Genomic DNA, 24,673 nt, shown 5'->3' on the forward strand with positions numbered 1-24,673 from the left:
CTTGTTACTCTTATAGTAACACCATTGATTACCATTCCTTAATACCACACCATTGGAATCAATCTTAACCATCATAACTTAGTAAAACCATAGTGATCAACCATCATAACAACCTTGTATAGTAATTCATTTACATGCTTCTACTCAACTAAACCTTACTTGATGATAATAAACCACCTAGCTTAGGAACCACTATTGATTACTTAGTGAAGCAAATGAGAAGTCATAGTAAACCCTAATGTTTAACTCATAGCACCACCTTCACAACCATCCTATAGTCAACCATAGTAGTAACATGCATAGTAATTAAATTTGTTGTCCATGTTTAGCTATAATATGCCAATACTTGCTGCATATAGACCCATTCTACTTAATTAGTAACCAACTAGTTCTGAATTGGTAAATTAAATGAACCTAATAGTTAATCCAATAGTAAACCCTAGAAGCACATAGCTCCTATTTGTAGTAATTCTTAGTCTTTATAAACATGTTCTTCAAAAGTTATTCTTTTGAAGTAAATGTCAAACAAACCATAGAAGCCAATAGTTCTTACTTGAAATACTTCTTATTTATTATGTAACTTGTTCTTCAAGAGTTATTCTTTTGAAGTACATAATAAATAATCATCAACCATGCACTGTGGAACTTAAAACTGACAACTGTTCTTTACATATTATTCCACTACAATTCCTTTGTGTGTATGATTATTATGATGCATTATATCACTTGTTTACGATATTAATATAACCAAACCCTAATAAGAACCTTGGTTGAAAACCATCCTAAAAGTGCAACACACCCTAAAGAAATCTTTAGAACTCACCCAATCATAAATCATCGGGGATAGGTTACGCTCGAGACGATTGCATCTCATATTATGCATTATAGCATCTTTGCCAGTTCTTTAAATATTGTCCTTACTGGACAATGATGGTATTTCAGAATTTGGAGTTATCACGTATCGAAGCTGTTGCCTGCATAATCTTGCAGTCAAGAAAGGCAAGTTCATCGCTTGGTCATGACATTTGATTATTTTTATCAAACTATATGCAAAGTACTATACTTATCACTCCTGCATTGAAAATCAAAATATTACTTTACAATTATAAATATGACTATGTGGTGGGCAATGGAACCATGGTATGTGTTGATGGTGGAGGTTCAATTGCAAGGTTTCTACTCATCTAGGACTAATCACCAATGCCGTCTAGTGATTCTAGCGCCGTACATATCGTGTTAATCATGAGATCTATAATGGCTCTGGGAAGTCAGTTGTATCTTTTCCTCTCGCATACCAATGGATCAGTGATAAGGGTTTCCTATATCAGTCTATCTATTGGTAAAGGTGAGGACATTGGTCCGTAATAGTCTACCAATAGGTATAGGAGAGAGCAGACTTATTAAAGGTCTACGATGAATTGTAAGGGTTGTCCGGGTTAGTCTATCTATAGTGTACAGGACAGGGCATGTGATTTGTTCGGGACAGTCTACCGTAATGGTAAAGGTGGGAACAAATACCTAGGTCAGTCTACCTACAGATAAAGGACATGACAGACTTACAAAAGGGTGGGTATGCGGGATCGCGGAGAAGGCAGTGATTGGCTTGGTTCTTATGGGCCTCACACCAAGGAAGTGTGGACGAGCACGCGACTCGGTTGGCAACAAGGATAAGTTCTCTTATGGGAAAAGTAAGGCACCTCTGCAGAGTGTATTGAGTTGTGGCTATCACTCCCTGTTCCGGGAAGGGAACTACGAACGCGGTAGGAAAGGAACTCCATGAAGTTCTGGTCAACCTATGAAGACTGGCGGGCATAGTTTTCAGAATAAAATAAACCTTTTGAAGAAATATTTATGAAAACTTGCATTCGCCTATGGCTTTCTAGTCTGTGGCTGTAGCTAGTGCATGATACACCTGTTTCCTAAAATGAATTTGTTGAGTACGCTCGTACTCATTCCCTCCCTTTTGAACCCCTTCTTAGATTTAAAGTCACCGAATGAGAAACTACCGTGAAACTCGAAGATAAATGAGTCAAGTACAACAAGATGGAGAAACCAATCGATGAAGTCAGTGGAGTCAATTTCTACATCAGCTAGAGTGGAAACTTAGACGTAATAGAAAGGAACCATTTCCCTAATCCTAGCACCTAAGTAGCTAGAGTTCTATAGCAAGCCAAGTATCTCTAGAGCTAGAGTTAGCAATAAGATAGACTACAGGTAGTCATTATTTTGGAGCTTTATTTGAAGTTTTACCTCACTATAAAGTAGGAGGCTGTGTTGCTCTTCTGTAAACAGTTCGTGTATCCTTCTATACATATGTCTTGGACTCGCATATGTTTCTGTTGTACCACTCTGAGGGATGTAATATGAGTGGAACGGTGTTTCACTTGTGTTTTGTCAACGACTTACATACTACACCATACAGTGGTATGTTGGGTCACCGTATACGAGGCCATCAACCAAGACGAACACGACTACCGAGAAATTAAGAAACCATCATAGACCAAATTTGGGAATAAATCCTCATTACACAAGCAACTCGTATCATATCACCGCCATTTTATTAATTAAGAATTTTTAGAGGCATATTCCTAGGAGAAGCCATAGGATGTTAAAGCTAGTATTCTGTTCTGTCGTAATTACATTTCATAAAATTTTGGGCCTGGTGGAAAGACACACCCTTGCATCATATTTGATTCTTGCCAAGAATAAGAAGGCCGCCAATGCATGATTAAGAAATACTCTAGCGTTGGTCTCCTTTAAAACTTTCTTGTCTTGTCACACTCAAGAGCCAACTTCGTCCAACACTCTTCAATGGATTCGGCATTTTACCAAGTAGCTGAATCAATGCCATGGCAACCACACCAACCTACAGTCTCCTTCCAAATCCGAATATTAAGGAAGCACTTGTAGAGGAGGTGACTTGTTGATCCTTGCACTTGATTACAAAGATGAAACCACACGAATAACTTGCATTTAGAGGGAACCCAAACCTTCCAAAAAGAGTTATTGATGGAGGTGGAGATGACCCACAAATTACATCTTGTATGCTGTTTTGGAGTAAGTGCCATCATTTGTGAATCATTGGAAGCTATCGAGGCATCATGAGTGAGGTTGACCTATGAAACCGCTTCCCAAAGTGTTAATTTTTTTTACATGTGGTAAATGTCAAAGCCTTGTTGGATGTTGAGAGTGTTGACCTAAGAGTTGTTTTCTAGTGTTTTCCAAAGAGAGCATTTCCTCCGTTCTCCTTCTCAAAGAGTTTGGGGGCTAGGTCCTTTGGTTGATCGCCATGGAGCCATGTAGATGAACAAAACTTAGCTTTTTTTTACCATTGTCAATTATGACTATAGTCGCCACCGGACAAAGAGATCCTTGTCATACTCGCCGCATGGATTGCCAAGGCCAATTCATACACCCACTCTTTACATAGCCTGCTTTGTCTTTGAGCACACGCGAATTTTTCAAGATTGGGATGCCCAATCCTACAAACTTGGTAGGCCTATACAAGGCATCCTAATTAACTTTACACTTGCCACTGGTAACTTTGTCACATTCCACCAACAAGTAGGTGCGCAAAATTGAGATAATCTTCTTCATAAACTCTTTCGCTAGCCCAAGGCAGATAATATGGTAGATGGCTTGCGAGGCGAGGACAGGGCGAACAAGGGCACATCGCCTTGAGATGTTGACATCCTTCCAATTTCCCTCTGCAAATTTCCCGGCGATTTTATATTCAAGATTTTGGAACTCCACTCTCCTTATCAGATGCAAGGGAAGCCCCAAGTACCATGTTGGGAATGAAGTTTTGGTTGCCGGGAAAGATTGCAGGACATCTTCAAGATCAATCTCTTCGCAATGAATCGAGGCCACAAGACTATTTTGAAATGGCGGCTAAACTGATAACATCCCTGAGTAAAGTAAGAAAAGAGGCAAGGAATGGGATATCCTCCCTTGAATGGCGCCACAAAATCGTTCGACAAGGGAATGGCAGCCAAACCGATGACATCCCTGAATGAAGGAAAATGCTTCTTATCCCTCGGAGGCACGCGCGCTTTGAACCTCAGCGATGCCGCCACTCTTCGCCGTTCCGCGGCAATCAAGGTGCTCTGAGCCACCGGCCTCTTAACCGCCCACGTCCCCGCCTCCTCGGGGTCGCTCGCATCACCACCGAAGATGTAGTCCACAATCGGAGATGGTGACCACGCGGAGGCTCTCTTCGACCCGACATCGACACCGCTGTCTCGTCTCTCTTTCGTCCTGCTCCGGCCACAGCCTGGCCCGCTCATCGGATTCAGCTTGAGAGCTTTGCGTGCTACCAACGGTGGCCAGGGCTACAAATGGTTGATGCTCGTGCTACCAATGGCGGCCGGTTGTGCTGCAAATGGTGGTTGCATGTGCTACCAGCGCCGGCTGAGTGTGCTACCAACGACGACGGCCGGTGCTGCAAATGGTGGCTGCGTGTGCTACCAACGGCAGCCCGCGGTGCTACAAATGGCGGTTGATGGTGCTGCAAGGAGTAAGTGGTGGTGCTGCCATTGGCATACATCATTGCTACAATGAAGTCTCCGGCAAAGTACCATGCTCCGGCGAAGTGTCCACCGAGGTCTCCGGTGAAGTACGTTGCTACGAATGGTGGGCGTTTGAGCTGCAAAAGAAGGCCTATGTTGTTGTAGCAATCGCCGGCGGTGCTACAAAACGTTAACGGCGATGCTGCAAATGTTCACTGACGGTGCTACCACCAGTCAGTGGTGGAGCTGCAAGAAAGTGACGGTGCTACCAACCGGAGTTGGAATGCTGCCTGCGGTGCGCGGCGATGAGGAGTAGTTCACGATGCTACAATTGTATATCTTTTGTGATACAAATGTTATATCGTTCTGCTACTTTCGTGTAAACTTTTTTGCTACGAGGGTCTCCCGGCGAGGTCTGTCTCCGGCTAGTTTTCTTTTTAATTTCTAGATGAACCATTTTTTGCTTCAATGAAACAAAAACGGAAGATTTTTTGCTGCGATGAAGCATAGTCTGAACAAGTCAATGGCAACTCTTTTTAGTCAAACCGTTTTTTGCTTCAATAAAGCAAAAACGGGACTTTTTTGCTGCGACAAAACAAAGTCTAAATTTAAGTGAAAGTTGACACGTGTCACGGAGGCTGGAACCTCTCGAGGATTTCTAGCACTGTCCACGAAGAAAAGAGGCCACCGGCCACCCGTCGGCATATAAGGATGCGCAGGTCATTGACTCATAGGTGCTGTGTAACCTTTTCTCGATCCTAAAGAAGGGATCAATTACGAAAACCAAACAGTAGAATGCCTAGATAATCAATCAGCTAGAAGAGTTGTACAGATCGAACACATCCATCCAACAAACTACTGTACCTAAAAAATCGCGTGCTTTACACTACCGGTTAATTAACAAAGGTTCAATTAATCCACAGGTGTCATGTCACTATGTCAGGTCAGAACCCACCGCCCCATACGCCGCGCCCGCCGCCGCTCATCGGTGACCGCTGGTTGGCATTGGTCAGGTACTGCCGCACGGGGTCGTCCGCTATCGTCGGCGCGGCCTGCGCGGCCACCCCGGGCGCCATTCCCGCCGGCTGCGCCGCGGTGATCACGTACTGCTGCATCACCAGCACGGACACCATCTTGGAGAACTCGGACGACACGAGCAGGTCCCCGATGGGCCCCAGCTCCGGTGACTCCATCCACTCGGTCAGCGCCGACGTGAGCGGCGAGCTCTCATCGCCGGGTTGCCTGCCGACGATGTACAGCTCGTGCGCAAGGTCCAGGTTCCGGATGGCGGCCATCGTCTCCTCGCTGTTGGCCACCACCTGCTCCGCGTACAGGATGGACTCGTTGCCCACGTTGCGCGACCGGAACTCGTTCAGGTACTCCTCGTCCATCTGCCGCTCGGTCCTGGGGATGTCGGGCACGATGGTGATGGCGCGGGAGCCGGCCACGGCAGGCGGCGCCATCGTCGCCGCGGGCGGCGGTGGCGTGTAGCCTGGCGGGACGAAGCGGATGATGGTGAGGCAGACGCCCGGGTTCTCGACCAACCGCCACGCGTACGCGAGCCCCTCGCGGTCGTCGGGCCCGCCGAAGAAGAGAAGCGCGACGTGGTGCACGCTGGCCATGCGCGCCGTGGCGGCGCTGATGCCCCGGTCGACGAGGATGCCGATGGAGCAGGGCGCCGCGGCGAGAATGCTCTCGTTGAAGCCCCTGAGGTTCGGGTTGATGGGTTCCATGCCGCCGTCCACTGTCTGCTGCTTGTGGAACGGGAGCACGATGAGGGAGACATGCTTGTCCTCCGCCAGCACCGACACGTCCTCGTGCATCGTCTGGTACGGCGACACCGCCGTCAGCGCCTGAACCGACACGCCGCCTGCATATGCACTCGCGTCAGGTCGCTCGTCGTTGCATCGGTAGCTCGAAATGGAAGACAGGAATTCGCACGCACTAACCGACGCTCTCCTCGTAGTTCTCGAAGGCGTTAAAGATGTGCTCGCTGGCGCCCTGGTTGCCGGCTGTGTGGTGGGCGGCGAGCATGTTGGAGGCGCGGCCGGTGAGCTCCACGAGATGGAGCGCGTAGATGAAGATGGGGGAGCGCTTGGTCGGGTTGGAGAGCTCGAGGAGGGAGATGATGGACGGCACGTTGCGGGTGGTGTGCACACACGCCAGCATGCGCAGCTCCGCGTCGTGCTTGGAACGCTGCAGGTTGCGCCGCTTGTACCCGACCAGCCGCCGCGCCGGACGGTACACCGTCGTCACCACCGGCGTCACCAGCGCCGTCATCGCCACCGACACCAGCACCATCACCGCAAATGACTCATCGTCCAACACCTGCAAGCACAACACCAATGTCTGTCACGTTCGGCCACTAATTGCACACTGGTCGCATCGCATGTTCCTGTGAATTTAACTATTATTTAAGCATGATGAGCAAGCAGTTACCTGCTTGTCCCTTCCGATGTTTAGGACGATCATCTCGACGAGCCCCCTTGTGTTCATGAGGAAACCGAGGGCGACGCCGTCGCGGAAGGTCATGGTGTAGGAGATGGCGATGAGAATGGTGCCCATGATCTTGGCGAAGCTGGCCATGACGAAGACGAGCACGAGGAGCCCCACGGTGGTCGGGTCGCGTACCCTGGTCAAGTTGGTGCGGAGGCCACTGATGGCGAAGAAGAGCGGGAGGAGCAGCCCCGTGACGAAGTCCTCCATCTTCTCGATGAGCACCACCCCCAGCTCCCCGCTGGGTATCACCAGCCCGTACACGAAGGCCCCGAACACGGAGTGGATGCCGATGGCGTCGGTGCACACGCCGGCGATCATGACGCCCGTGAGTATGAGCGTGATCTGCACGTCGCTGATGGTCTCGCCCTCGGGCACGCGGCGCACGAGCCACCACATGCCCGGGCGCACGACGTAGAAGCAGGCGAGCACGAATGCCACCCCGGAGAGGAGCACCCAGAGGGAGGAGAACGGGGTGCTGTTCACCTCGGAGATGGCGATGGCGAGCGCGAGCAGGATCCAGGCGCACATGTCGTTGACGATGGCGGCGGACATGGCGATCTTGCCGAGGTCGGAGTTGAGGAGCTTGATCTCGGCGAGGATGCGGGCGAGCACCGGGAAGGCGGTGACGGAGAGCGCGACGCCGAGGAAGAGCAGGAAGGAGGCCTGGTGCACGTTCTTGGACACCTGGTGCCGGAATATGAAGGAGGTGGCGGTGCCGATGCAGAAGGGCAGCGCCATGCCGGCCACCGCGATGATCACCGCCTTCTTCCCGGAGCGCCTGATGACGTTGACGTCCATCTCGAGGCCGACGAGGAAGAGGAAGTAGAGGAGGCCCAGGTGCGCCACCGTCTCGAGGGTGAGCAGGCTCCGCAACGGGAACACCGTGCCCGCCCACGTCCCCACCTGCCCCATCAGCGACGGCCCCAGGATCACGCCGGCCTGCATGCAGGACGGACGACATGCGTGTGTTCAGCAAGCAAGCACGCATGACGCATGCAGGATCCTCAGCAGTTAATGGAGGGAGCGAGTGAAGGCATTGGACGCACGTACGAGGATCTCAGCGATGACGCGGGGCTGTCGGAATGGCTTGAGGAGGACGACGAGGAGGCGGGTGGTGCCGACGATGATGGCCGTCTGGAGGATGAAGAGCGGGAGGGAGAACTCGAGCGGGCTCACGCCCTGCCAGATGCCGTACGTGGTGACCATCATTTGGGAGTAGCACACCACCGCCTCCCCCGCGCCGGGGCCGGTCATGCCGGTGACGTTCTTGGCCGGAAGCTCGCCGGCCGTGCTCCCTAGCATCGTGTCGGCCATCTCGGCGCATGGGACGATGCACCCTGCTAGCCCCCGTGCGCGCGCGCGCTTGGTTGGATTTGGCGCGAGAGAGAGGCCGGAGTGTGACTGGTTTGGGAAGGGTGGAAAAGGTCAAAGTGAAGAGAGTATAGGCAGGCGCGAGTGGCGGCCGGAGAGTAGGAGAGCTTCTAATTTTGGGCTGCTTGCCCGGGAGAGTTTGCGGTTGTGCAAGGCCTCATTGTGACCTGTCGTTTACCACTCTCCTTAGCACTACACAAGGCCGAGGAAGTTATCATACTACCCCATCCATCCCACCAAAAGTGTCTCAATTTTATTAAAATTGAAATGTATTTACCTTCTAGATAGTATTTATATACATTCAAATTTTAACAAAGTCGAGACACTTTTGGTGGGAAGAAGGGAGTATTTGATCTTGATTCCATCCTTCAAAATCTCGGCATCTATATGGAAGAGATAAAAACAAGACAAAGATGGAGAGACAAGGATATCTAGAAGGAGATAAAAACACAGCATATTTCCATGTCGTGGGAAATGAGAGAAGAAGAAAAAAGAAAATTGTTTGCTTAAAAAAATGATGGAACCGAAACTTAAGATGCTAATGACATGCTTAGTGTTGCAGTGGATTTTTACAAAAATTGTTTGGCAAAGTGGAGAGGTTGGATGTTGACCTAGCTAGATGATAACTTTTGGGAGGAAAATAAGAAAGTGCCTCAAGATGAAAATGGTATGTTAGATCAACTGTTTTCTGAAAAGGAAATTAATGATGTCGTGTTTAGTTCATATGCTATCAGAAATTTTGGGAAGTCATCAAATATGATATGTTAAATTTATTTCAGGATTTCGATGAAGACGAAGCTAATCTATATAGACTCAACTTTGCTATATTGACTTTAATTCCAAAAGAAGCTGATGCAACCTCTTTAAGAAAATATAGACATATTGCTTTAACAAAATACAGTTTTAAAATATTTGCTAAGGCCTGTACTAATAGGCTGACGCAAGTTGTGAATAGATTAATTTCAGAGAATCAGGCATGCTTTACTAAAACGATGTGGAAACATGCGATATGTAGATTGAGTTCAACGAAATTTATAACCTTTTAAAACAGCATGGATCATTTCTTTGCTGATGATCTTTTTTTTTTTTTTGAGAAACACGGTACAAACGCAGACGCTCATATACACGCGTATACACTCACCCCTATGAACGCACACACGCACACCCTACCCCTATGAGCACCTTCGGAAGACTGAGCCGGCGGATTGAATCTTGAAATTGACGAAGTCACCACAGGCGCCTCGCTGTCGACGGGAACGTCGCCTCCCACTGAATGAATATTCCGTCTTTATGAGACACACAGATGTCAAACCTGGGGTTTGAACTCTGGTGGGCTGGGGGTACAACCACCCTCCTAACCACCCAACCTCAGGTTGGTTCTCTTCGCTGATGATCTTCTTCCCTACTATTTTACGAACTGTGTTGTGGCTGCACTATTCGCATGCTCACAGCTACCGATTACTCTCTATGTTGCTCTCCATTTGGTGCATTCATAATATTGATGATCATTTACTTTTCAATTATCTCCCTTGTGTTCTAGATCATGTTTCTTCTGCATGGTCAATTTTCTGATGCCAGCAAGAGGCTAAATAAAAAATGGTGCGTTGCTTCCTTAGTGAGATTGTGACCAAAGAATTATCGTGTGGTCTTTACAGATGTCCAGAATTTCCACTCTCACCTTTTGTTATTTTCCGTGATTTGCTTTACTATGCATGCTCTTGAAATTTATAATTTTAATTTTTGGCATATATTCGGCAGCAATACGCTGATAAATAAAGGTCACAGTGATGACAAGTCGGTGTCGATATATGCCACAAAAACTATACCATTGGATTGTTAACTCATGCCACCTGATTGTTATGTTCTTGCATACGACCACCTCATATCTTTGGAATCAAGACAGTTAGTGATTTTTTTTCCCACATATGAAGATCGCCTATAGTTCATGCGGCAACACACAAGGTGTCAACTATAGTATGAATATATACTGCAATGGTTAGGTCTTAATATTCGTATTCATAATGTCTTGTTTGTCCATGTCACGAGGTGTTTGACAACACCAAGTGTCGATAGATGAGAGTGATGTCGGATATGCATGGCAAACAAACTCTTGCATTAGTTACCACTAGTAAGTAGCACGAGCTTTGCACGTTGTGGCATATTAGTAGAAGTGTTCTTTCTTCTAAAAAGATCGAAGAGGGTGTAAGAAATGGAAGGTTACTCCCCCCCCACCCCTCTCTCTCTCGCCGGCATGAAACGGACCTGTTGGATGGCGCCAAATCTGGAGACAATGGAGATGGGGGCTCGGCCGCGGGATGGCCCGGAGCTCAGAGGCGGGGGGGTGCGGCGGGTGGTTGACGTAGATGGCGTCTCTCACCAGAGATCGAGGGGTGGTGACTGATTTGGGAAGAGCCCTTTCTTCCACAGAACGAACGGGGCGGTTCTAGAACAACCTACAGGGTAGAGGTAGCTACCGTTTACTGTTCACAGCGAATCCCAACAATATTGGCCATTAGATTTAGGAGATCAACGGTTAGAATTGATTATGCACGGTTCAAAACTGGAACATTATATAGTGGTATAGATATAGATATAGATACATGTTTTGTATATAAAAGATTATGATGTGTGTGGGGTATGAGAGGTATTGAAGGGTGCAGCCAAGTGACAAAAATGGCACCGACACATCTAGGGATAATGGAGAAGAAGTACTTGGGGCCAAGTGACAGAATTGGCACGCCAAAGTGACGGTAGCAAATGTTGCCAATGTCTTTATGTGATGTTCTCTATGTTAGACACATTCTTTAGATGTCATGTTTTTTTTCGTTGCAACGAGACACACTTCTCCAAAAAATAATTGGTGTGATCACTGGGGACTTGTTGCATACTTTTTATTTTTGGATACAAATGGGCGTGTTTGAAATGTTGCAAAAAAAATTCATAATTTTTATAGACCACTGAAAAATTATGTTGGTACATGGTTTATAAATATTTGCGAAACCATGTATCAAACATTTTCATAGACCACAAAAAATCTTTGCGTACACACAAAAAAAAATTTGATACTCCCTCCGATCCGGAAAAACAGTCGGAAGCATCTATTATGCAAAAAGAACCTCAGGTTATCATTTCCCGAATCAAGTCAGTCCATAACTCACGCGTTGACGCTCACGGGATTTCATCTCCCCACGCACAGCAGAGCCAAGCCGCCGGCGACCCAATCCATGCGTCCCCGGCCAACCATGCCCCCGCCGCTCGCCGTCGCATCTTCGGCACGGTCCCACCAGCCGAATCCCACACTGTCCCAGCAACATCGCGCCCGAATCACGCCGCCGTGCGCGCGAATCCTAGCGCCGCCTCACCTGCCGCCCGGCGTCGAAGACGACCACGCTCAGCCCCCTCGGTCCTCCTTCTCTCCTCCGCACGTCCGCCCCAGTCATCTTCCGCAACGCCACCCTCCACTGCCGCCACGGATGAGGATGCGCGGCATCATCCGACGGCGGCGCGGCCGCGGCTCTCCGCGATTGTGGCCGCCTGGTCGGCGCAGGGATGCCGACGGGTGACGGACTGGTGGTCGCCTCTCTGAGCTGAAGCAGCCACCGTCGAAGAGGCTGGACGCGCCGGATCCGGGGCCGCGAGGCCGGACGCGAAGTAGCAGAGAGGACAGGCCACCGTCGCGTTGTGCTCAGTTTTGTGAAATTATGAGGGTTTAATTGTAAAACGTAATTAGTACTAGGTATCGGACACTTATTTCGGATCGGAGGGAGTACAACATTTCAAACACGCCTTTGTTGCAACAATTTTTGATACATGGTTTATAAATCTTTGCGTACACACAAAAAGATGTTGGTCTCTGAAGATTTTTCTTGGGATGATTGGATGGTTGATATTGACACTTAAGGGATGTCGGACGGCATTGGAGTCAGAGCCGGATGATTCGGGAGACGCCTAGCATTGGCTTACAATAATTTATAAACAACATTTTTTTCTTAGGGGGAAATCAGAAAAAACTTTTGGCTTTTTCTTGAGAGAAAAAGAAAAAAGAAAAAACTTTTGGTATGCTTCGCAATTACACTTCGTAGGCCCAGCAATGTTAGGAAGGCCCATGAATAGAATAGGGTCGAATCTTCTCGAGGAAGGTTTAGTCTCCTCTTCTAGCTCGGTTCCTCCCAAATCCCCCGCTGTGGCGAAACCCTACGACAGGAGTAGGAGCTGTAGCAGCGGCGGTGACCACTCTCCCCAGGAATAGAGAAGTCCATTGAGCAGCAGCAGCAGCAGCACGCGGTTATCAAGCTGCGTCGCTAAGTTTCCAGATCGCCACTTCCCAGAGCCATGTCATCCGCTATCGCCGCCGCCGGCAAGCCGTCGCTGTCCGCCTCCACCATCGTCGCCGCCTCGACGAGCGGGTGTCACATCCTCAAGATCGAAGGTTACTCGCGCACCAAGGGAACCCCCACTGGTCAAGTTCTCTATTCGAGCCAATTCGCCGTCGGTGGCCATCGCTGGCGCATCTGCTATTACCCCAATGGCGATGAGTCCGACACCGCGGACTACATATCTGTTTACCTAATGCTCGATGAAGATGTAACCGAGGATGTGAAGGCGCAGTTCAAGATTTATTTTGCCAAGCTGGTCGAGAAGCAACCGTCATGGACATCGAGAACTGTCAGAAACTTCCCTAGTCAGGAGATGTGGGGATATCGAAAGTTCATCGAAAGGGAGTATTTTGAGAAGTCGGAGCATCTCAAGGACGATTCTTTCACAATCAAGTGCGACGTTGCTGTCGTCCGCGACATCTGCACCAAGGAGATCACAGCTCCGAAGTTTGTCTCTGTGCCTCCACCTGAACTGAACCAGCACCTGTGTGATCTCCTCAAGACCGAGAAGGGCGCCGATGTTGTGTTTGAAGTAGGCGGTGAGACGATTGCCGCACATCGGTGTGTTCTCGCATCCCGATCCTCAGTCTTCAGCGCGGAGCTCTTCGGTTTTATGAAGGAGGGCGACACTGCTGGTGTCGTTCGCATAGATGACATGGAAGTACAGGTGTTCAAGGCATTGCTCTACTTTGCCTACACAGACTCATTGCTACAGACAGAGAAAGAAGAGGAAGATGTCATGTGCCAGCATCTGCTCGTTGCGGCGGACAGGTATAATATGCAGAGGCTAAAGCTGATGTGCGAGGAAAAGTTATGTGAGTACATCGATGTGGGCAGCGTTGCAACCATCCTGGCGCTTGCTGAGCAGCACCACTGTGATGGACTGAAAAAGGCATGCTTTAATTTTCTCAGTTGCCCCGCATATCGGCGAGCAGTTGTGGCCACTAATGGCTTCCAACATTTGTATAAGAGCTGCCCTTCTCTTGTGACGGAGCTGATTGCCATGCCCTCGCCATCTTAACTGAGTTGACGACCGGTATTTTAGCAATGTAGGTCATGGTTTCTAAATTTTCAACATCAAGTAGTTCTGATTTTAGTAGCGAGTACTTTTTTTCCAGACTCTGTGACTTATTTATCAAGTAGTTCCCCTGATATATGACTATACACAGTATGTCCTTTAATTTTCAAGCAGATGTGTAGTGGTACTGGTATCATTTTTTTGTTGTTGTTTTATGTGTGGGAGCTTTCAGCACTAGGTATGCCCTTTTAACAGAAACGTACATTCAATTTCTGCATGCTTACGAAGTAACCAGGAACCACATTGTTATCTGGCTGCTTTACTGATTAAATCCCCATTGTTGTATCTCTGCATTGATGTTTGTTGTCTGCATATCTCTACTTCTCTGCTTGGTATTCTTAGAAATACTCAGTTATTTCTCGCGAAAATAGATATAGTTTGCTCTTACGTAGCTTGATGGTTAATTCATAATCTTGAAAGAAGCCTAAAGTAATTTCCATGTAGCCTTCTCCATATGCAGCAAGACCCAAAAAAAAAAATTTGGAAATGGGGAAAGGAGAATGGGTATTGATACCATGATCTTGATAGAATCTGCAGTGTCCTGAGTAGAGAATGTTGTAGTTTTGCGAATATGTTTGCATCAGAGTAAGTCACTTGACATAATTTTCATGGAGGCTTTTTTAACATTGGAGGGCCAACCTGTTGAAATCAATATTTTTATTTGAGAGCCAACCTGTTGAAATCACATTTTATTTGAAAGCCTACCTGTTGAAATCACAATTTTTTGATCAACTACCAAATGTCTCATTGCTTGTGGGATAACTATGAAGGGTTCGTGTCTCAGAAAAAAGATTTTGGTGGCTTGAGGATCCCAAACGTTGCTGAGATGAATCTTTGTCCCTTGGCCTCTTGGATTAAGAGATATCAGATATCAGATAGATGAGAATAAGTTTTGGGAACAGATTCTTTTATCATAAGTACAATATGAACAACCCAAATATTTTCTCCTCCTCAACTGTTGGTGGTATCTCTCCTTTTTGGAAATGGGTGCTCTAGGCCTGCTAAGGCTGCCAGATTAGGGTATCAATGGAAAGTTAGAGATGGGAAAAAAGGTGAAATTCGGAGAAGATCATTGGTTTGGTACTTCCTTTCTTGCTACACAATATTGGGAGGTTTATATTATTTTTAATGAAAAATAAGGTACTAGTGCTGATCCCTGGGATGGTGAAAAGATGCTTCAATGGTATGAGATGCTTTACTTACAGTCTTTTCCTTCAATGGTATGAAATCCTACAGATAGCACAAACCATCATCTCAGTAGAGTGGATGATGCTATTGTCTGAAATATGAGTCAAAAGGTGTTTATAGTGTCAATTCCTTGTATGCAATCATCAATTTTAGGGGTGTTTTGCCTGTGTATGTACAGGCTGTTTGGAAAATCAAAGTACCCCTAAGATTCAACAAGATCCTCACTAGAGACAATCTTGTGAAAAGGCAATCAGTAGATGATCTAACACGTGTTTTCTGCTCTGAACCTGAAACATGTATGCATTTGTTATTTGAATGTACAGTTGCTAGGATGTTTGGTCTGAGCTGAAACAAATAACCCGTACATGTTCTCTGTTACCTTTGAATCTGTTGCTAGCCTTTGGTTATGTGAGAAGTCTCATAAGACTACTAACACAATTCATGCTGCATCACTGTGGAGTCTCTGGCTTACCAGAAACGACATGTATTTTAACCGAACTCCATGGTATGTATGCTATCCCAGTGGCAGGTCCTGTTCTCTGGGATGCAAAAGAAAAGGAAGGTGGAGCAGCTTGCCCGAAATCCCCTGCGCTTGTTCTGGCTGGATACTGGTTCAAAGCTGGAGATAGCCGAAGGCCCCCACCCTGATGCTGTGATGAAGTGTTGGCGTGGAAGATCACCGATGCCGACCTGGCGAAGTGCTTGGAAGAGAAGTCCCTCAAGCTGACCGAAGATGGGTATTATGCTGAAGGAGTGAAGGTGGTGGATATGTAATTCCTGTCTTTCATGCATAGGTGCTGTTCGTAGGAATCTGGGTGTAGTTCTCTTCCTTTAGCTGCCTGGAGTCGGAAAAAGTGGTGTTGGAAAAGCTTTTGGTTTGTTAAAACTCGGAACTAGAAGTGGTGCTTAGGAGTTAGGATATCTCTAAGGCCTTGTTTGGTACTCCCTCCGTTCCACCAAAATTTTCTTAACTTTGTCAAAATTTGGATGTATCTAGACACTATCTCGTAATTAAATTTTGATAAAGCTGAGACACTTTAGATGGAACGAAGGGAGTACTAGAGAGTTTTTGTGAGAATTAGTGGGGATAATACTCTACAACAACAACAACAACAACATCCACCAAGCCTTTCAGTCCCAAATAAGTTGGGGTAGGCTAGAGTTGAAACCCATAAGATCTCGAAGCTAAGGCATGGTTTCGGAACGTGGATAGCTAACTTCCACTCACCCCTGTCCATGGCTAAATCTTTGTCGATATTTCAAACCTTCAGGTCTCTCTTAACGGACTCCTCCCATGTCAAGTTTGGTCTACCACGATCCCTCTTAACATTCTCAGCACGTTTTATTCGTCCGCTATGCACTGGCGCTTCTGGAAGCCTCCGTTGGATATGTCCAAACCATCTGAGACGATGTTGGACCAGCTTCTCTTCAATTGGTGATACCCCAACTCTCTCCCGTATATCATCATTTCGTACTCGATCCTTTCTTGTGTGGCCACATATCCATCTCAACATGCGCATCTCTGCTATACTTAACTGTTGGATATGTCGTCTCTTCGTTGGCCAACACTCCGCGCCATACAACATCGCAGGTCGGATAGTTGTCATATAAAACCTGCATTTTAGCTTTTGTGGCACTCTCTTGTCACAGAGTACACCAGAAGTTTGGCGCCACTTCATCCAACAGCCTTGATTCGGTGGTCCACATCTTCATCGATATCGCCATCCTTCTGCAACATGGACCCCAAATATCGAAAGGTGTCTCTCCGGTACCACCTGCCCATCAAGGATAATTAACCTCTCCCTCCTTGTGCCTAGTAGAACTGAAACTGCATCTCATGTATTTAGTTTTAGCTCTACTAAGCCTAAAACCTTTCGATTCTAGAGTTCGCCTCCACAACTCTAACTTTCTATTAACGCCCGCTCGGTTATCATCGACTAGCACCACATCATCCGCAAAGAGCATACACCATGGGATATCTCCTTTTATATCCGTTGTGACCTCATCCATCACAAAATCAAAAAGATAAGGGCTCAAAGCTGACCCTTGGTGTAGCCCTATTCTAATTGGAAGTCAGCAGTGTTGCCATCACTTGTTCGAACACTTGTCACAACATTATTATACATATCCTTGATGAAGGTAATGTACTTTATTGGGACTTTGTGTTTCTCCAAGGCCCACCACATGACATTCCGAGGTATCTTATCATAGGCCTTCTCCAAATCAATGAATACCATTTGAAGGTCCTTCTTTTGCTCCTCGTATCTCTCCATCGACTTGTCGTACCAAGAAGATGGCTTCCATGGTAGACCTCCCAGGCATGAAACCAAATTAGTTTTTGGTCACGCTTGTCAACCTTCTTAAGCGGTGCTCAATGACTCTCTCCCATAACTTCATAGTATGGCTCATCAGCTTGATTCCACGGTAATTAGTACAACTTTGAACATCCCCCTTGTTCTTCGGGCATCTTGTTTGACCGAAAAATGAGGTTGAAAAGCTTAGTTAGCCATACTATCGCTATGTCTCCAAGGCCTCTCCACGCCTCGAGGGGATACCATCAGGACCCATCGCCTTGCCTCCTTTCGTCCTCCTTAACGCCTCCTTAACCTCAGACTCCTGGATACGTCGCACAAAGCACATGCTGGTATCATCAATGGAGTCATCTAGCTCAATGGTAGAGCTCTCAACCTCTCCATTGTAAAGGTTGTCAAAGTACTCCCACCATCTACGCTTGATCGCCTCATCCTTCACAAGAAGCTGATCCTCTCCGTCCTTGATGCATTTGACTTCATTGACATCCCTCGTCTTCCTCTCCCTAAACTTGGCCATCTTATAGATGTCCCTTTCGCCTTCCTTCGTGTTTAAACATTGGCAGAGGTCCTCATACGCCCGACCCCTTGCTTCACTCACCGCCCGCTTTGCAGCCTTCTTCGCCACCTTGTACTTCTCCATGTTAGCTGCACTCCTGTCCAGATATAGGCATCTGAAACAGTCCTTCTTCTCCCTAATAACCTTCTGGACCTCATCGTTCCACCACCAGGTATCCTTAGCTTCCCTTCTACTACCCTTAGTCACCCAAACTCCTCTACAGCGACCTTCCACAAGCAGGTCGCCATACTCGTCCACATCATGTTTGCATCGCCTCCTTCCTCCCAAGGGCCTTCCTTAATAACCCTCTCCCTGGAAGCCTGGGATGCCTCACCCTTGAGCTTCCACCAATTCATTCTAGCGACTTTGGCGTGCTTACCCCGTTGGACACGGATCCTAAAGCGAAAGTCAGCAACCACCAGCTTATGTTGAGGGACAATACTCTCTCCAGGTATCGCCTTACAATCAATGCAGGCGCGTCTGTCTTCTCTTCTAGAGAGGACAAAATCAATCTGGCTAGAGTGTAGACCACTACTGAACGTCACTAGGTGGGATTCTCTCTTTCTAAAGAGGGTGTTATCTACGACCATGTCATAGGCTAGAGCGAAGCTCAGGACGTCTTCTCCTTCTTGGTTCCTGATGCCATAGCCAAAGCCCACATGCACCCTTTCAAAACCTGTGTTAGATGTACCCACATGGCCATTGAGGTCTCCTCCTATGAAGAGCTTCTCACCAATAGGTACCCTCCTAACCAAGTCCTCTAGGCCTTCCCAGAACTCCCTCTTGGTGTTCTCATTGTGGCCTACTTATGGGGCATACGCGCTGATAACATTGAGGACTAAGTCCCCAACAACCAGCTTGACAAGGATCATCCGGTCCCCTTGCCTCTTGACGTCCACAACTCCATCCCTGAGGCTCTTATTGACCAAGATGCCTACTCCATTTTTGCTTGAAGTTGTCCCCGTGTACCACAACTTGAAACCGGTATCCTCCACCTCCTTCGCCTTCTGTCCCTTCCATTTGGTCTCTTGGACACATAGGACATCAACAAGCCTCCTCACCGCCGTATCAACTAACTCCCGTAACTTACCCGTCAGGGACCCTATGTTCCAGCTACCTAAGCGTATCCTCCTAGGCTCGGCTAACTTCCTTACCCTCCACACTCGTCGAGTCAAATGCGGAGACCCTTGCTCATTTTTCACTACACCGGGGCGTCAGTGCAGCGCGCCACTAAGGATGCGGTGACCCGACCCTTGCTCACTTATCACCATATCCAGATCAAGATATGGCGCGCCACCAAGGGGGTGAGGGCCCAACCCTTGCCCATTTGACACCACACCCGGGTTCCAATGTGGCGCGTCGCTAAGGGGGTTACGCCCCAACGATGTTCCTTTGGGTTTCATCTCCATAAGAGTGGTTTGGTTTTTCACGTTGGCTATCACAACCCTCCTCCTTTACCCTCCTCCTTTACGTTGGGGATAATACTCTACAGTATTGGTAAAATCATTATCGTCACCAATTCTCACAAAACCCATCCCCAATTCACTAGGTAGGGGTAGAATATTGGAGATTTAGAAAAATACATTAAGATTTGAGAAAAAGTTAGGATAACCAGGAATTAAACTCTGCTCTAGTAGTAAACATGCTAAAGTAAGTGGGGATTTAGAGGTTGGTGGGGATTATCCCAATAATTCTCAAAAAACTCTAGTACCACATAAGGCCTGATCGATCCCTCGTAAAGGGTTAGAGGAGTAAAATACCGGCGGCTAATCGAACCATTATAATGGTTAAAGGAGTAAAATGTGTACTCGATCACTCCTCTGTCCCCTATATTTACTCGATAGAGGGGCGTTGTGTATAGTTTTTCTTCAATTCTTCTCCACCACTCTTCTCCCCAATCGCTTCGGTGCCCATGCAGCATACCCTAGCTCCTTTCGACGGTTGTCATGGCCAGATCCGGGCATCACCGATTTGGAGCGCCTATTGAGGCGACGTACCTCCGATGACGCTTCTTTGTCTCGGGATGCTTCCTCGACCGTCACCTGCTCTCCCAACCTTCTGACACTTATGAGGAAGTGGCATGGTGTGAGCCAGCGAGCGTGGAGCACGTTTTCCACCGACCGCAACAACCACGAGCGCCACTAGCTCGGCACTTTCCACTTGGTGGTGCAAGCGGCGAAGGACTATGACATCGTGTCGGTAAGGCTCCACGGTGCCGCCTCAATGCTTAATTTCTAGTTGGGGGTGCATGGATCGCTCCTCGACCGCCACGTGGTCGGCCACAATGTGGTGCATGAGGATGGGGATGCTCGCGAGTGCCTCAAGGCGTATATGAATGAGTTCTACGCCATCATACAGAGCTTGTCGAGCGGGTGTCAAGTGGACACTAGTACAAAATAGCCTACCAGTTGCGTGTTACCTCGTCAATGGTAAGGTCTTACTAGTCGCGTGTGTACCCGGCACACAACTGGTATGGCAGGTACTAGTCACGTGCAGGCCTGGCACGCTGCCACTGAAGTACTAATCACGTGCGCTCATCAGGTCCACTGCTAGTAGGTCCACGTGATATTTTTGCAATTTTAAAAAAAGCTAGGACCGTTGCCCAGCTGTCCACATGATTTTACACAAAACACCCTAAAAACTAAATGAAAGCAATCGAGTCCATGTCGTCTTCTTTTGGCGTTGATGAGAGGAGATGGCCAGAAGGAGGTCGTCGGAGCAGGGTTGGCGTTAGCAGTGCACGACATCGGAGCAGGGCGCCGGTGGAGGTGGAGCGGGGCGCCGGATGTGGGCGGAGGAGCAGGGCGCCGCATGTGCACCAATGATCAGGGCGTCGAAGGTGCTCACTCGTCGGAGCAGGGTTGGCATTAGCAGTGCACGGCATCGGAGCAGGGCGCCGGTGGAGGTGGAGCGGGGCGCCGGATGTGGGCGGAGGAGCAGGGCGCCGCATGTGCACCAATGAGCAGGGCGTCGAAGGTGCTCACTTTAATTGGAGAGGAGGCGGTCGTGGTAGCCGGAGAGGAGGTGGTGCTCGTCTTTGGGGAGAAGGAGGAAAAGGTGGAAGAGGAGGAGAGGAGAAGGTGGAGAAGTGGAAGAGGAGAAGAGAAGAAAGGTGCAGAAGTGGAAGAGTACGAGGGGAGAAGGTGGAGAAGAGGAATATGAGAAGTAGATAAGGTGTAGAAGGGGTAGATGAGGACGGAAAAGTTTAAAACTAGATAGAGGGAATATGTCTTTTGGAAATTTTCAGATTTGAATTTTTTTGTGCCGAAATCAAAATCCTGAAAAACTCTAATTTAATTTTCTAATTTTCAGAATCTAAAATATCGCTAAACGGCCAAAGGCGTTGAAATTGGATGTAAAATTTTGCATAGATACATTTTGAAAATTTCTCTCCATTTCCAAGGTAATGGTGGCGGAGGCGTAGAAAAGTTCCATGTCTGTCTCATTGCAAGGGTTGCCAAGACCCACCCAAATCTAAGTCAGCTCCTTCCATTCTTGGCACCATCATCTCAATCTAAGCACTCTAGCAAACAATTAACTATTAAGGATACCGAGGCCCCCGAGGTTTTTGGGCCTACAAACAAGGTCCCAATTCACTTTGCATTTGCCCCCCAAAACTTTTTCGGTGCCCGCCCATCAGAAGGTCCTCCCAATTTTCTTCATAGCAAGCATGGATCCGGAGGGGACATCAAGGGAGTTCAAGTGGTTGATGGATTGAGAAGCAAGGACGGACTTGACAAGTGCAGTGTGGCCCGCCACCGTAACGAATTTCCCATTCCAAGAAGGGATCTTCCCGGTCGTTTTGCCCTCAAGGGGTTGAAAGTCCACCCTTAGGCAACGGACCGAGAGCAGTGGCGTAGCCACATTGTGGCCTGTGTGGTCAATTGACCACACAGATTTCTAGCAAATCCTTTGTATTTTGGTATAAAAATAGTACAAAAATATTTAAAATATGTCAAAAATATATGTGTTTGACATCGCAAATTTAAAATGACAACACAGAGTTTAAGTTCTGGCTCCGCCACTGACCGAGAGAGGAATACCAAGGTACTTGAGCGGGAACGTAGCCTGGAAGACCGGGATGCCATGGAGGATGTCATCAAGGTTCAATCCCTCGCATCTTATGGGCACACCAGAGCTTTTGTGGAGATTAGTGCATAGGCCCGTGACCTCGACGAACCCTTCGAGGATAGAAGCAAGGTTTTGGACATCTTGTTTGCAAGGCGCAAGAAAAATGGCCACGACGTCCGCATACAAAGGAGGCCTCAATATGACACCCCTTCTTCTAATATTCCAAAGCAAACCATGAGCGGAAGCTATCAGTTACGAACTCAACACTTGGCTCTATGTATCCATCGGCAGTTTGCCAACTCTGTCATCTCCGCAGCGTCTCACTCCCACATGCGGCCATGGACGTGCGAACAAGGCAGTCGACAACTTCAGCTCGTGTCAACGATGATTGTACCGAAACCACGTGTCAGCATGATCTCCACCACTAGGTTAATCCCACTTGGGTTTTTTAGATGACTCATTTTTGTTGAGACCATATGTGATCCTTGATTTTGTAATAATGTTCTAAGACGATATGATGTAGTGCTGAGTTTTTAATAAAACAAACCGTCTGCACCAATTGATGTAGAGATGGGATGCCCCATTTCGGGAAAAGGAAAGGATTAGTGCTCCATCGGAGTTTAAGTCAAAACCCAACTAGTGGCCATTAAAGAATCGGCGTGATACTTGTATATGATAGGTAACTAGTTAAATGTCCGTGCGTGCCATGGTTATTATATGATAGGTAATATATACTACCTCCATCTCAAGGTTTAAAGCTTATATTTTTTTAAAAGTCAAATGAAGTAAAGTTTGACCAAACTTTTAGAAAAATCTATGACTAAATATGATATTTTGTGGATACCATATGAAAATATATTTTATTATCTATCGAATGATATTGATTTTGTACTTTTCATGTTAATGATTTTTGATAAAAAAATGGTCAAACTTAATATAGTTTGACTTTCTAGAAAAAATATAGGTCTTAAGACTTGAGATGGAGGTCAAGCCGGCATTTCGACCCATGGGTACGTCTGCCCATGGGCACCCGACCCGAATGGGTAGGGTATGGGTCTCGATGTTTGCCCATGGAAACGACCCATGGGCAACCCGATTAGTCGTGGGTCGGGCATGGGTATCAGTCTATGCCCACGGGTTGCCCGATGGGTCACCCGATTAATATTACTAATTAAAACAATTGAATTATTTTGTATGGTACGTGGGTATGATACACATACATTATACATGTAGACAGTATACATCGTTTACACATAAAGCTCTTGTATCCAGACACCAAACATGTGCATATTAATACTGCTTGCAGTCACAAAGCCATGAACGGGAACACACCACTCTTCGTCCTGGCAGCCCAACAATGTGCCGATGTGTTCTAAATATTTGGTTGCGTTAAACTCTCCATTTTTTATACCCGATGGGTTGCCCGATAGGTTCGGGTTGCCCGATGGATTTGGGCATGGGTCTCATTCCTTACCCATGGGTAGGTTCGTAGGTCACAGGTGTGCCCGATAAGAGTGATGTGCATGGGTCTAGTTTAGGTTGACCCGACCAAACCGACCCATTTACAACCTTAGATGGAGGTAGTATACTATATATTTTTGAGTCAGGTAAAATAATTTATAGAAAGCATTCTTGTGCTTGGCAATTAAGTACAAGTAGGCCAAGGCCCATGACAAAATCGGGTCGGATCTTCTCGAGGAAGCAACGTCTTCTCTTCTATTTTTTGACAATCAATACCACATATATTTATAGTCATAAATAGTACATGGTAGAGATACACGAGCTGTCTCCAATGATAACAAAATAAAGTCTAAAAGATATTAGCAAATTTTCGAGGTCTTCAAACTCTTTCTTATTCTGAGACACGATCTTGTACTTTCCTGGAGGCAGCAAAAGATGTAAATACCAACGAAGGTTCTCCCATAATTTTAATTTGAGCCGCAATGTCAAGGCTGCGTGCACGCACGCAACCATTAAAGTAGTCATTCAACATCGGCAAGAGTACCAATACCAGTATGTCAGGGAATAACAACCGATCAACTTTGTTGACTTTGATGGAGAGCCGAGAATACGAATCACCATTGTTGAGCACGTAGCAACCGGGACAAAAACTGCGAGGAATCCTCCTCGCAGCAACCATGAGAAAAGATCCAAGATCGATCTGGCAAAATAAGATCTGAACACCCATACCTTGATAATTATAATCTTTCAACAAGACCATTGACGTCGGGAAGGAGATCTCGCCGTCGAATGAAAGGTCGAAGATCACTTATTGCAAACGATATCATCTCTATTGTGGGGAAACCAACAAGAAAACGGCGACCAAAAGCCTAACATAGACTACTGAAAAGACTACTTTTATTAAAAAAATCACGAATAGATCGGATTCTCCACTCCTCCCGACGCCGACGAATCCGACTGAAGAAGGAAAACCGATCTATGGAGGAGATTGAAGTGGAGGGCGCTAGGTTTTTTTTCCGGAGGCGGCGGGTCGAACGCCCCGCTGGGGATTTGCTTGTCGTCTTCTCTTCTACCTGGGTTCCTGCTCTCTAAAAAATAACTCGGTTCCTCCCAAATCCCCCGTTGTAGCAAAACCTAAAGGAGTAGGAGCTGTAGCAGCGGTGACCACTCTCCCCGGGAAGATCATTGGTCAGCAGCAGCACGCGGTTATCAAGCTGTGTCGGAGGGTTTGCAGCTCGCCGCCTCTCAGAGCC

The 24,673-nt window shown here is 47.2% G+C and overlaps 2 protein-coding genes across 2 annotated transcripts; one reads left to right on the plus strand and one right to left on the minus strand.

Annotated features, from left to right (window-relative positions):
• Positions 1–5,452: 5,452 nt before the first annotated feature.
• Positions 5,453–8,321, minus strand: LOC124648740 (cation/H(+) antiporter 15-like). Its single transcript, XM_047188452.1, has 4 exons — positions 8,058–8,321; positions 6,948–7,946; positions 6,458–6,836; positions 5,453–6,378 (listed from the first exon to the last, which is right to left on the minus strand). Exons 1-4 carry the CDS (start codon positions 8,319–8,321, stop codon positions 5,453–5,455), a joined length of 2,568 nt encoding a protein of 855 aa, XP_047044408.1.
• A 4,389-nt stretch (positions 8,322–12,710) lies between these two features.
• On the plus strand, positions 12,711–13,775 carry LOC124648741 (BTB/POZ and MATH domain-containing protein 1-like). The gene has a single exon (XM_047188453.1). It carries the CDS (start codon positions 12,711–12,713, stop codon positions 13,773–13,775), a length of 1,065 nt encoding a protein of 354 aa, XP_047044409.1.
• Positions 13,776–24,673: the final 10,898 nt, after the last annotated feature.

This window comes from Lolium rigidum, chromosome 4, assembly GCF_022539505.1.
Source record: "Lolium rigidum isolate FL_2022 chromosome 4, APGP_CSIRO_Lrig_0.1, whole genome shotgun sequence".
NCBI lineage: Eukaryota > Viridiplantae > Streptophyta > Magnoliopsida > Poales > Poaceae > Lolium > Lolium rigidum.